This window comes from Marmota flaviventris, chromosome 14 (assembly GCF_047511675.1).
Source record: "Marmota flaviventris isolate mMarFla1 chromosome 14, mMarFla1.hap1, whole genome shotgun sequence".
NCBI lineage: Eukaryota > Metazoa > Chordata > Mammalia > Rodentia > Sciuridae > Marmota > Marmota flaviventris.
The window spans coordinates 4,055,966-4,069,286 of NC_092511.1; the positions used below are offsets into that span (position 1 = coordinate 4,055,966).

At 49.5% G+C, this 13,321-nt stretch overlaps 1 protein-coding gene across 2 annotated transcripts; it reads right to left on the minus strand.

The window, feature by feature from the left end:
• Positions 1-422: 422 nt before the first annotated feature.
• On the minus strand, positions 423-12,691 carry Cmpk2 (cytidine/uridine monophosphate kinase 2). 2 transcript variants are annotated; one of them, XM_071601315.1, is made up of 6 exons: positions 11,994-12,691; positions 10,569-10,683; positions 7,887-8,088; positions 3,502-3,735; positions 3,258-3,390; positions 423-2,064 (listed from the first exon to the last, which is right to left on the minus strand). In XM_071601315.1, exons 1-6 carry the CDS (start codon positions 12,672-12,674, stop codon positions 2,014-2,016), a joined length of 1,416 nt encoding a protein of 471 aa, XP_071457416.1. In that variant the 5' UTR covers positions 12,675-12,691; the 3' UTR covers positions 423-2,013. The 2 variants fall into 2 exon arrangements, with proteins under 2 accessions (XP_071457416.1, XP_027793703.2); XM_027937902.2 differs by lacking the exon at positions 3,258-3,390.
• Between the last annotated feature and the right edge of the window lie 630 nt (positions 12,692-13,321).

A 13,321-nucleotide genomic window follows, 5' to 3' on the forward strand; every position in this document is an offset into this window, starting at 1 on the left:
GGTGCTCTGCCCTCTCAGCCACCACATGCCCTCCTAAAATTCTGCTACTATGGAGGGAAGGGAGAATTGAGGTTGGGGACAACAAATGTCCTATCAGGAGAATGGGAGCAGTGCCCCACTCGCAGGGAGCAGAGCCAGGCAAACAATTACTTGTCATCAGTTTGGGGACAGGAGGTGCTGTCTTATCTAAAAGAAATCATCAAAGAACGCATAATAAAAAAATTCTTTTACTATTTATAATGAAGAAATAGTGTTTAAAATAATATGATCACTCACCTCTCATCTGGAAGCCCCTTGACCACAAATTCCATGTCACTACCAACACACGCCATCCAATTTCCTTGATCTCAAGAGCTACACAGCATTTGGAGGGAAACCATGGGTACCTTTTTGGACAAATGCACCCATGACCACAGCACAGCTGAGAAAACCATAGCAATTTTATTCATTTGCAAGAGATATAAACAAAGCATTAGGTAATTGTTTTTCTAGGTTTCCAGCAAAAACTTTTGAAATGTTTAAAGTAAATAAAATCAAAATATAGTTGGATATTACACTGCAAAGAGCACTAATTCTATTCATCAGCTTTAAGAATATTTTCAATTGAAACCAATTGTATAATCTATTTGAATAAATACACTGTGTATAGATTATCTATAGTTCATTTGAAAAATAGCATGATGTTGCTACTAAACTGGATTATAATTAAAGATGCCATATGATAAAACTGGTAAGGCCTTACATTTAATTATTTGGGGGTAAAGTTTTCTTAAGAAATCGTAGACAGGATGAAATAATTTGCAAATTCATCTACCTTAGAACTGGATGGAATTTTAGGTCCTCATCTGGTTCAAGCATCTCTTTCTGACCAAAAATGTCTGTCCCTCTTCAGATCAAGTAACACAGACTATTGATGTTCCGTGACTCAGCCAAGGCCACAGAGCTATTAAGTCCCCCTTTCCTCAGCTACTGTCTTGTAGCCAAGCAGATCTCAAAGCTGATTCCATGTGCAATCACAAGACATTCAAGTGCAAGATAATTTACTAAGAAAACCCATTCCAGGATGCACTGTGCTCACTGAGAAAGATAAATTAAATTTGTGTAATGAAAATACACAACAAACATTGCATTTAGCTTCTTGACTCCAATTTTAATTAGTGACTCATAGCTCCTACACTGAGGAAACACATAATGTAAACATCAATATAAATAAATTGCTGGATTGGCTAAGTGAAAGGCAACCAGCTCCTTGCAGACTGCTCATTACATTCAGAGCCATATTTCAAAGGAAGGGAAGGGGATGGAAACAAGGAACGCACAGAAGGCTGGAGTGTCTGCAGCGAGAGCAGCTTGGCTCATCACCTTCCTGTTCAACGCTGAGTGTGAACCCAGTGTTCCATCCAAGGGGCTCGGAGCCTCAGGCACAAGGTTGCTGCCTGCTCTGCGAATGTCCCCCAGCACAAACAGCTCTGTAGGAATGGCCGTGAACCGGTGTGTTGTGTGGAAAGGCATGGCTGATGGAGACGTAGTGCCTCCAGACCTGAAAGTCATGACAGGTGAGGTTGTAGGGCCGTAGGTGTTCGTCAGAAGGGGCTGCTGGGCTCTCTGCTGCTGCTGTGAAGAGCTTCCTGGTGGCTTCTGCACACCTGATACTTTCTGGATAAGATCCATCTTGGAGAAGTTTGACAGTGACGGAGTTGAAAACATGTTCTGAGAACATGGCAGAAGGAAATCGCCAGTCCCTGTGGAGCCCCACCAGGCACAAGCTTGTCAGGGCCTTCAGGCAAATAAACGGCTGGAGTCAAATAAAATGCCCAGTCTCCCGTTTTCTGTCACACAATATACCTGGGCAACGTGAAGTGGGAGCTGCCTGTCAAGCGCAGCCCTGGATCTACCAGGCCGACACCTACTCTGCTGAGATGGGGCACCTGACCAGAGACCTACAAGTCCTGAAAAGTGTTTCGGATCAGGCCCAAAACGGTCTGCAGGACCTTCTCTCTCGAGGGGCTGGCGTCAACCTCGAGGCAGCCGGGATTCTCCATCCGTCGGTAGGACACCTCCACCCTGGGGACAGGCAGAAGGAAGCATCAGCCTGGTTCCTGGCACAGCTCTCCCTGCAGAGAGACTCTGTACCATGATAATAACCACATGAGGCCGAGTGCCTCCTCATTCACCTCCCAGCTCCCCTGAGCCGCTAGCTTTGCCCACAGATAACGGTAAATGCATTTTGCTTAATAAATGACAACTTAGCAATAATGTTTAACAGCTAGCATTTATTGACTACTTATCATCTGCCAAGCATTAGCATTCTGCCCAGTTCTTCTCATTTAATACGCAAAGTAGCCTAAGGGGAGGAACCATCTTTATCACTGTTCTGCAGAAAAAGAAACCAAAGCTCAAAGAGGCCAAGGGCCAATTTCTCCCAGTCTGTTCCCTGGAAGGTCTTCACAGGGGCCAGAGTCCTCTGCACAGTCGCTGCCTGAACTTAACTCTTCCAGCACTTGAGTGGAGGGCACAGCTCCTGCCAGGGTCCCCTATCATCTCTCCTTTCCGGTCAGCTGCAGCGAGGTGCCTACGTGGCCAGTGTCTGTTTACCACAGGCTCTGTGGCACAGTGGTCAAGACAGGACCTGGAGCTGGAGCATCCGCTATGCCACCTACTAGCTACATCAGCCTGTCACATCCCCTCTTCTGGCCGGGTCATTTGTGCCATAAGTGCTGAAATAATACCTCTGTCAGGAGTTTGTAAAGAGGCTTAATGGAATTTGTATAAATGCAAATTGCTGGGCATGATAGCTTCACATGCAGCACAGTTATTTTTATTCTTTGTAGGGTGACACTACTGTGTGATGACAAGGACATCACTGTTTATCTGTTTAAGCTACTTTGGTTTTCGCCTCCAGAACCAGGGCTGGAGACGGAGCCACACTTGACCGTGATGCCGCAGGCCTGTCTGGACTCTTCGCCGCGGTGCTCATAACCCTCTGATCAAAACAAACACTGTCTTTGAAGGCACAAAGATCTTGACTCTAATCCCAGTTTTACTACTTAATAGTACGGAAATGTAGACAAATCATTTAATCCTTTGAGCCTTGGTTTTGTCAACTGTTAACATAAGGCAGATGTGGCCTCTCGAGGGAGGCTGTGGGAGAACTGCACCCAGATGTAGGTAAACCGCCTGACGCAGGGTAGGCACTCTGCGCTATGCCCATCATATCCAGACTGGGAAACCGAGGCACGGACACCTCACTGTCTTACCCAGGCTCGTGCTGTTCCTGGCACAGCCAGGACAAGCGGCATGGTCTGATCTCCAGTCCGTGGACTTTTAGCTGTAGCCCCACGGTACGGGGCCTGCCCACGGGGCCTGACGCAGCTCAGGGCACTGCCTCTACTTTGGAGACATGAGACACAGTCACTTTCTCCATGCGCCTAAAGCCAGTGCCAATTCTGGCTCAGTCCTTGCAGGGATGCCCACCACTTGCCTTGCCCCAGGGACACCTACTTCTGACGAAATACGCTGTTGGCCTCAAGTTCAGCCTCTTCTCTGGTCTGCTCCAGGCCCCGGTCCCGCAGCCTCTGTGCCCTCTCCTCAGGACTCACGGTGAGCAGCAGGACGAGGTCAGGCTTGAGCAGGTCCCCTGGCCACTGGTATACGGGGTGGTGGGCAGGAGGCAGGTGCTGCAGACCCCCACTCAACTCAGTGGCTATGCCATAGGTGGCTGTGCTGTGCCAGAACCTGAGAAGAAAAGCAGCCGTGAGTTCCTGAACCCGCCAGATGTCAAGTAGCGCCCAGGGATCAGCTGGTCAGCACAAGGAACCCAGGGCTGGCCTGCGGGCCCCCAGGGTGATGCAGCAAGGTAAGTAAAACTGAGTTCTATCAAAAATCACAAGACAGTTTGAAAACAAGAGCAATGATGAGTGGGCTCTCCGTGAGGTTGCCCTTACTCGATTACCACTGTCCCCTGCCGTGAGCGGAGGCTGCTGCACGGGGCTTGCCCACAGGGTGCTGGTACTGTGCTGGGGTGAGGGCCAATAGAACAGACCTGTGGGCCTTTCATTTTAGTCGAGTGCTGTGTCTTGGGCAAACTCTGGACACTCAGGTCTCCTGTGCTATTCACACTGAACGTGCCCATCCAGGGAACCCTGGGCTGGACCCCGAGCCTCCAGGCATCTGACTGCCCGTCAGCGCCAGGCAAGCAGACAGGTCTTGTCGCCCAGACTACCACAGGCATCTGCACACTCCGTGTTCTCTGAGTGAAATGCTCAGTATGAAGACAAAGGCCGATGATTCAACAAGACTCCTTTACCACAGAAGTCTTGAGCAACCTCTACCCACACATCATCCAGCCAGAGGAAGGTGCTACCCTAAAAAATGGATTTCAGAATATTTAAACATGGACAAACCCACTCAGACAACACAGAACTGCTTTTTGCTTTTCCTCTGACAAGAACTAAACTGCAGACAAGCCAGGGACACAAAGCAGAGAAATGGAATTAAAGCCTGTTTTCTATAGAGTTCTCTCGCTGACAGCCCTGCTGTGCTTTTAAAATAATCATGCCCCTGGACATCACCTCCACTCTTTGCACTGTTTGGCGTTCTGGATCCCACCATCAGGGGAAGCACAAACCCAGAACCCTTGGCCAATACATCACACATGGCTTTAGAATCATGCTGTCTATTTTTAGAGTGATTTGCTAGTGTCAGAGACCCTGCTCATGAATCAACTCACTGCTATGCATCACGGGCCTTGAGGGCAGGCAGGGGAGGGCGTATAATATACCGCTTTGACAGATCAGCAAACCAAGAGACGGAGGGCATGAGTACCTGCCTCCACTGCAGGTATTGATTCAGCACCCAGGGCACCAAGGAAAATATGCCCCACCTGAAGTCATGGTCTGCAGGAAAATTTTAGTCTTCCCCCTTGAAATACCAGGGAAAGACCGTAGATATGCTAACACTGGGCAAGTTGGCAATGAGGCAAAGGTGTCGCCCAGGCAAGTGTCCCAAAGAGGAACAAGACTCCACAGCTTTTGCCATTTCTTCTAGCATTCCTCATACTTGCCAACTTGGAAACAATTAAAACACCCCCACCCAACCCCACCCAGCCCACCATCCCCCACCACCAAAGTAATACCCCAAGCTGCCACTGTAGCTGAGACGAGAAGCCACAGCTTCAGGCTAAACTTGCCGTTTCCCTCTCATCCTCATGGTACCACCACATCCTTTATTCTTAAAAACCATCTGGGTGATCTCTTTATGAAATATTTCCAATATACCAAAAAGCACAGAGAAAGATATCATTTCAAGAAAGGAGTAGGAAGTCTCTTCCCTGGTGCAGCAAAGCGGCTGTAACTACCAGCTTCCCAACATGAACCAGCAGAAAGGCTAGAGCAGAGTCAGGCTGTACTAACTGTGGGTGAGGGGGGCTCCCAAGGGAGGGCTCAGACCCTCCTGTGGGACAAGATGAGGCTGTAAGTTGTTTCCACCACTCTAGAAACTTTGTTCCATACCTACGAAAGCTGAATACACCTCAACGCCATGCCCCTGCCGTTCCTCTCCCGGAAACCTATGCATCAGAATCGCATGTACATTGCAGCAAAGGTGTGTGAAAGTTCATTACCAGACAGAGACCTCACAAACACAAGGTGGTGTGAAAAAAAAAAACTGAATGCAAATAGCATTTGACGTAGCGTTGCATTCATAGGCAGTTCAAGAACAGAAAAAAACAATATGTGGTAGATGCTATCGGGAGAGTGGCTACCACTGGGCAGGAGAATGGACCATGTTCAGGTGGAGAAGGAGCAGATTTATGGGGTGCAGCAAGGCTCCCATTCTTGACCAGGTGTTTTAGTGAGCTTTTTCACTGCTGTGACCAGGACAGTTTTAGAGGAGGCAAACTTTATCTGAGAATCATGGTTTCAGAGGTCTCAGTCTGTAGTTGGCTAACTCTATTCCTTGGGAATGTTCAGTCTCTGCACCAGGAGGTAGAGAGAGAGTCTTGCTCACCAGGTAAAAAATATACCCCAAAGGCAAGTCCTTGGGGACCACTTTCTTCAATCATACCCCCACTGCCTACAGTCACTACCCAATTAATCCCCATCAGGGGATAATGCAATGATTAAGTTAAGGGTCTCATAACCCAATCAGTTCACCTCAAAACTTTCTTGCATTGTCTTACGCACAAACTTTTGGGGGGACACCAAATAGCTAAACCATAACCCAGGGTTCAGGTTATTTGATAGGCTCACTTCCTGAAATTCCTTGGGATTTACATTTATTATTAATGCCCTTCTTAATACGTATTGAATTGCTTAAATGAAATTGCTTAGATTCAAAAACAACTAAAATTGCACAGAAAGCAGTAAAATGAATACTTGAGTAATGTAAAGAAATAATACATCACAAATGAAGCCCTTCTAGACACATTGGCAACCACATTTCTCTCTGCACATAGGAATATGGCTCTCTTAAATTCAGTGCTCAACATTCCTTCATCTCTCCATACTCTGCAGTATTATTTCACATGCATTCTGCTGCGCATATTTCTGCAATGTGATTTTTTTTTTTGCATTTAACATTATGGTTTTGTAATCTGTGCACAGTGATGCATTACCCTTGTGTATATTGCCACATGATATTCCATTTTACAAATATGCCAGTATTTTCCTTTCTATATTGGTGGGCTTTTGGCTTTTCAAACTTTTTGATAGTATAAATGATGCTGAAATAAACTCTGGAGAGTGTTCCTCCAGTGAATGGCAGCAACCTTCCCCTCTGCTACATCTCCTCAACCTGTTCTGCACAGGACAACACCAGTGTCCATCTCTGGTCAGCCCCACACATGAGTTCCCATGGATCTGTGTCTTCTCCAACCCAGGTCTTCATCAAAATCCTGGGAGCAAAATGGCATCTTAGTGTGGTTGCAATTTCTATACTCCGTGTTGAGACATTGTTAAACTCAGTACCCCTTGCTATATAGCTTTTGTCCATTTTTACTGCATTTTAAAGCTATTATTTATATGTACAAACTTTAAAATATCAGTTCATGCCACTCCCATATCTAAATTCTTCAGATAATTCCCCACTAAGAATAAAATTCACACTTCCCCGTGACCTGCCCCACATTTTCCTTCTGTCCTTCCAGAAAGCCGGCCTCACAGGCTGTGTTTCAGCACACGGGCCTCCCTTTGATCCCTGAATCTGTCAGCCTCTGCCTTACATGATCATTCTGCACCCCTGGAAATTTCACACCTGACTCTTTTTGATCACTGTTGAGAGATGCCTTCTGAGGCAGGCCCTCTGCGCCATACCTACTGGGGAGTTTGGAGGTTTTCAGTGTCATGTTACCTTGATTTACCCTCTTCCTCATATTTACGTTCTCTGAGATCACCTCACATTTCTGCCCACGTGGTCACTGTCTTCTGCAACTTGTCACTTTGCTCCACAGAAGCAGTGTACTGACGATCTCATTTACCCTAAATCTTTTGGTCTAAGAAGCCTTTAGCACACGTTAGGTGTCCAATAAATCTTTGTTGAATCAGTCAATGAACAAATGAACCACGAAAAGCACAGAGAGGCGAAGCCCAGACTTCTCATTCACTGGCAAGTTATTCAACCTTTCTAGGGTCTGTTTCTAATCAGTTAATTGGGGATAACATTTGATATCTTTCTACCCAAGTTACTGATCCAGATGTCACTAAAATGTATGCAAGTTCTGTGCCAAATGCCATGACTGGTATAAGCAATTAATAAATGACAGACACGGTTGCTATTATAATCTTAACACAATTTTCACTTGATTAACACAATAGGGTGTTGCATGTGCCCCACCACACCCCACACACGTCGGGGAGAAAATGCCTGATTCAAGGAAGCTTTATACACACCTGTCTACGATCACAGGAGACTTGGCAGATGCCTTAGCTATTTCAGAAGCCACAATGTAATTGCCCAAAGAGTAAAATGCTCTTTTAATAATAGTTGGTTCATCATCAAAGGTTTTCCTCCACTGGCCAATGCAAGAGGGTGGTGAGTGTAAGAGGACAGCCCTGAGAGACTTGGAGACTGCCTGGGTCACCGTGGTCTTACCTGCAAGTCACAAACAAAAGACATCACATTTTTGACACAGCCCCTGTAGTATCACAAGGTTCACATTAACATCAAGAAGCAAAATAATTATTTCAATCTGTCATTGAAAGGAGGCTATCTCACACTAGGGTATTTTATATAAAGTTGCAGGCTGAGAGGAACTTAGGATTCCTCTGCTTGGCATTAGAATATCTGGAAGGAAAAAAAATGATCTTCATTTTTATGAATTAATGATGAACTTGGGTCTGCAGGCTCCTGATACCAGAGCTCCTTTCACGTGCTCCTTTATTCCTGGCCCGTGCTTCTCTTCACCCCTGCCACCCACATCTGACCTGTCTTGAGGAATGACCCAGGCACAGTGCTGTGGTCTGGACCTGGGAAGTCCCCCACAGTGCCCTGTGTTCGAGGCCTCTTCCCCGTGCAGCAGCGTTAGGAAGTGGGGCTTTTAGGAAAGGTTTGGACCTGGGGCTCTGCCTACATCATTTGATGGGTGAATAATTGGAATGGACTATTAGGAGGTGAGGCAGGGGCAGAGGAAGTAGACCACTGAGAGCATGCCCTGAGGGGCTGAATCTTGCCCCTGGGTCAGTCTGTCTTCTCTCTCTCTCTCTCTCTCTCTCTCTCTCTCTCATCTTGCTCTCACTCTCAGTCTCTCTCTCCCTCCATTGCCCAGCTCCCAGGAGCTGAACAGCTTTCCTTCTGCCACCATGATGTTCTTTCTGCCTCATCTCTGGCCAAGAGCAATGGACCCAACCGACCATGGACCAAAGCCTCTGAAGCCATGAGCCAAAACAAATCACCTCTCCCGAAATCGTGTGTGCCAGGTATTTTGGTCACAATGGAGAGAAGCTGAGGAACACATGTGGCATCCCCAGTGCCTCTCCTGGTCCCACCTCCCTTCTCACTTCTTCACCCCCTGCTGCCGCTTCCTCAAGCCCCTTCCAGTTCCAACCCTGACTCTATCACTCTTCCTGCCGTGGCTCCCTGGGCTTGGCCGTTGGAGCCGCTCTATCTGGATTTAGACTTTGGTTCTTCCTCAAAGTTACAGCCCTGCTCAGCCTCTTTCTGATCCCCTTTGCACAGCTGCAGGTGTGTACTCACATCAGCCTCTGCCCTGGACCCATCCCTTAAGCCTTGGCTGCAGTGCTGAGCTGAGCATGGGTGCGGATAAGAAAGTCACCCACTCCAGGACTCTGTTGGCTGGCTTCTCTGCGCTCCTAACGCTTAGCCATATTTTCTCTCCCTCCCCACTCCTCTCTCTCCACTTAAGTTTTCAAAGATTTATTACAAACTTTTTATTTCTTTTATTTTATTGTATTTTTCTCTTGGGTTGATAAGATGAACCCTAGCATTTGTCAGTGTCTTCAGGAGCTGTGAGCTCGACACACAGTATGCATCTAATTTTCCCAAGGACCCTACAAAATAGGTGTTGATTAATCACCTTATAGAGGAGCAAACTGGTACTAGAGAAAAGTAGCAAATTACCCAAACACCCTGCTGATGGGCCTGGACCCAGAATGCACTGGTGACAAGTGAACCCTCCTTGTCTCCCCACGGCACTCTCTGCTCATGAGTTTTTCATGCACGCACGTGAGTGCTGATGTTAAATATTTGGAACTTTTTTAACCCCACAGAATCTAAATTAGCTTTAAGTATAAAACAAATGAGCAGAGCCTGCACTGGCTGCAGGACTGATGCTGTTGAGATTTTGTGTGACTCCCGCATAACTAGGACTGGATCCAGCAGAGCGGGCACACCCAACAAGTGACAGATGGCCATCAGAAGTCCAAAGCCACTGCTTCTCCTCCAGATCACTCAGAGGGAACCAGGACAGTCAAAGCCAGCCCTCCACCTGCACCACAGTCCATTTGGTCATGACACAGGGCCCCACTGGACACTACTGTGATGCTATTAGGATAAGTGTGTGCCCTTAAGTTGACAAGGAAGGGCCACACCAGGCATATGACACTCCTGAAGCTGGTCCTCAAGCCAGGCCCCACAGGTGCTAGTGTTCTACAAGCTCAGCCTCCTCTTCTCCACCCCTGTCTGCCCCAGAAGCCACACTTCTTCCCCTTGGGCATCCGAGTCTCACTGCAGACATGAGTCGTGAGATCTGTGCAGCTCAGAAGGCTTTTCCTCCTCCATTTCCTTGTTCTTCCACATTTTTCCCAAGATTGTCCTCTGAACTGCCTGGGGTTCCTGGGCACACCATGCGGGTCACGTCTGTGCACCAGTGTCCAGGCCATTTCTCTTTCTGGAGCGCCTTCCCTGCACCTGTCCCCTGACTAGCCTTGTTGTCAGAACTCGCCCTGTCCGCATGGTGTCCCCTGGGGAGGCCAGCCTTATGGCCTGCCTAGTCCAGCACTTGCTGTACAGTACAGCCAGATCGAGGCTCTATATGAAGTTCTGTTTCAGAAGAACTTCTTTTTTTCCACAACTGAACAGTGAATGCCATTGTCTGTAACTACAAAGTCTCTTACCAGTGGCATCCAGTCCTTCGATGGCAATGACTGGGAACTTTCCTCTTTGGACCTGCCTTGGGCACTTGTCAACCACATCAAGAACTGCCTGGGCTTCCGGAATAGAGGACGTACACTGCAATACAATGGGTATCCATCAGCAGCAAGCACTGGGGCTTTTGGAGTTGCCCAAGACTAGGCCTACATTAAACCAAGGGCCACACCAGGCATATGAAACTCCTGGTATCCTGAAGCTGGGACAGGCTGGCCACCGTAGTTTTGTAATGGGTAACTGAGGCTTAAAAAGGCTCGATTCTCTGGATCACACACATCCTGCATTGGTCAAGACCCATACTTACAGGGCAGTATAACTCAGTCAGAGTGGAACCACAGGCCCCTCCTGGAACAGAGGGTGGCAAGTTGGTAAATGAGCAGTGTGTTTCTGTCCTGTCCTAACAGCTCAGGGAGCTGTGGAAATTGCAAGGCTGGCAGAGCAGTGTCTGCCTGAGAATTCTAAGTCCTTAGCTGTGCAGTGCTCTATCCCATGCTCACCACACCTCCACACGAGGCCCAGACCCTACTTATTTCTGTGCTTATTGGAAAAGGAGATCTTCCAAGTGCTTCACAGTATGAAGCTAGCCAATCTCTAAGATAACTTTGTAAGAGTGGTACTAGGATTACTCTCGTCTTGTGAACCAAGGTGACTGAGGCAAAGAGCACTGGAGAAACTTATTGAAAGCACCTATAAATGCCAGAGATTGAACTCAACCCCAGGTGAATGACTTTGCACTCTTACCCACTCTGCAACCCTGTCACATAAGGCTAATGAATCACAGGTCAGTGGGCCAGTCTGCATGCCCCAGATCCCACCTGTGGTCAGTCTTCAGTCTCTTTCAATGATGCTGTGACTCACCTGTTTCCTTAATCATTGACAAGAACCCTGAAAGACAAACGGGTGTGGAGGAAAGGACGAAACACACAGGTGGAGTGAGGGTACAAGGCCCACAGCTACTGAGGAGGAAGGCTATTTATGCCTAAGTTTCTTACACTCCAAACTGGTGTCCTTTCCTCTACACCCCAAGATCCCTGAATGGCAGCCACTACCAAGGAAAATTACCTCGCTGTCATTATCCTCCGGTTCCTAGCCCCTCTCCACTCCTGCTGGGATACTTTCTGTATGCACCACAGCAAGCATGGCATTGCTTGGTGTTAGGATATGTTCTGTGTCAGCTTGGAAGTTCCTTCAGATAAGAATCTCGAAAGAGCCAGTGCCTAATGCAGAGCCTGGCATACAGGATGTCTCCACTAACTGATCTGTGAACAGGAATAAACAAACTAAGGAGGGAAGGAAGTTCATTACAGGTCAGCCTGCTGGACAGCAAACTGCTTGGTCCAGTTCTGGTGTGGAGGATCCAGATGCCATCCTGAAGGGAAAAAAAATCTTACCGTCTCTAAAATAGCCCTGGCAGTGTCCAGGTCCCGGAAGACCACCGAGCTGAGGAGGTGGGGCACCACTGGATGCAGCGGGGGCTCCAAGGTGGGTAGGACGCGTGCGCAGCCCACCTGCAGCTGCCCACTCTCCTGCAGTACCCAGACTCGCTGCCACAGTACACCTTGCGAGTCGGCCTCAAACTCTCCCAGGTGCGGACGCTCAGCCTCCTGGACTCTGCCCAGCAGTTCTAGCAGAGCGCGCCGGGTTTCCAGGCAGTCACAGGGGTCGCGCAGCAGGAAGCCGTGCTGCATGCCTTGGGCCTGGCTGCCTGGGCAGTAGCAGAGCAGCCTGTGCAGCTGGCACCGCTGGAAGGGGTCACTGCGCAGCTGGCGCTGCAGGTTCTGGTGCACCCGAGCCGCTTGGACTCGGGCCCCGCAGTCGCCGTCCGCGGCCGCCGGCACACACAGCGAGTAGCTGCGCCCCGGAGGCCCCAGCAGCTCAGCCAGGCGGGGGTCAGGCCGTGCATCGGAGCCCTCCGCGCCCAGAGCGAAGTGAGCTAAAGTGCAGTCCCTCAGCTCCAGAGCGAAGCAGCGCGGCCGAGCCATGGCCAGAGCGCAGAGCCCGCGCCAGGCGCGCAGCCGCCCTGAGAGCAGCCAGAGCAGCAGTGGGGCGCGCGGGCGCCCGGCAAAGGCCATCAGCGCCACCCCGCCCTTGGCCGCGCCGGGTAATCGAAACTCGCCTGGGGGCGGGCGGCGGGGAAGCGCGGCGGGAAACGAAAGCTACTGGCGGGCGGAGCGGCTCTGGGCGCCTCCCCGCGGCCTCTCCTCCCTCGAAAAGCCGCTCCGTAAACCGCCGGCGCGCGGAGAGCAAACGCTCGGACCCCGCGTCCCCGGCGCGCGTTGCTGCCTGCGCAGGGCAGTTCCCGGAGGCGGCAGCCTCTACAGGGGACGTCCCTCTCAACCCTAATCCAGCCCTTAGGCTGGGGGCAAATCAGCACCGGAGCCGCGCCCGGACCTGGAGGTGACAGGCGGCCCCCAGCCCCCTCCCCCAACTCCTCCTTGGTTTCTTATGCCCAGCGTGTGGGGCTAGGCGTGCAGGGCCGAGCGTGGGGTTGGGGTCTTCATCTCATGAATCTGAAGAATAAAATCCATGGACACAAGAGTGAGAGCAAAGTAACAGGATTTATTAGAATAATAGAAAGGAGAACTTCTAAGTGGGGGGTGGGGGGGCAAAAGAAGGATAGGAAAGAGGGGCTACCGTCCAGGGGGTTATGTAGATGGATAGGTTTAAGGAAGCCAGCCCCCTGCCCAATCCCGGGCAAGGCCCTGAGTGTCAGGAGGTG

What these genes read in the sequence shown, in the direction of transcription:
- Cmpk2 (XM_071601315.1), bottom strand. Translation starts at nt 12,674, where the DNA reads ATGGCCTTTGCCGGGCGCCCGCGCGCCCCACTGCTGCTCTGGCTGCTC. An exon ending in CCAGGGCTATTTTAGAGACG is followed by an intron (nt 10,684 to 11,993) that starts GTAAGATTTTTT and finishes ATTGTATTGCAG; the next exon opens with TGTACGTCCTCTATTCCGGA. An exon ending in CAGGAACAGCACGAGCCTGG is followed by an intron (nt 2,065 to 3,257) that starts GTAAGACAGTGA and finishes GCCTGTCCCCAG; the next exon opens with GGTGGAGGTGTCCTACCGAC.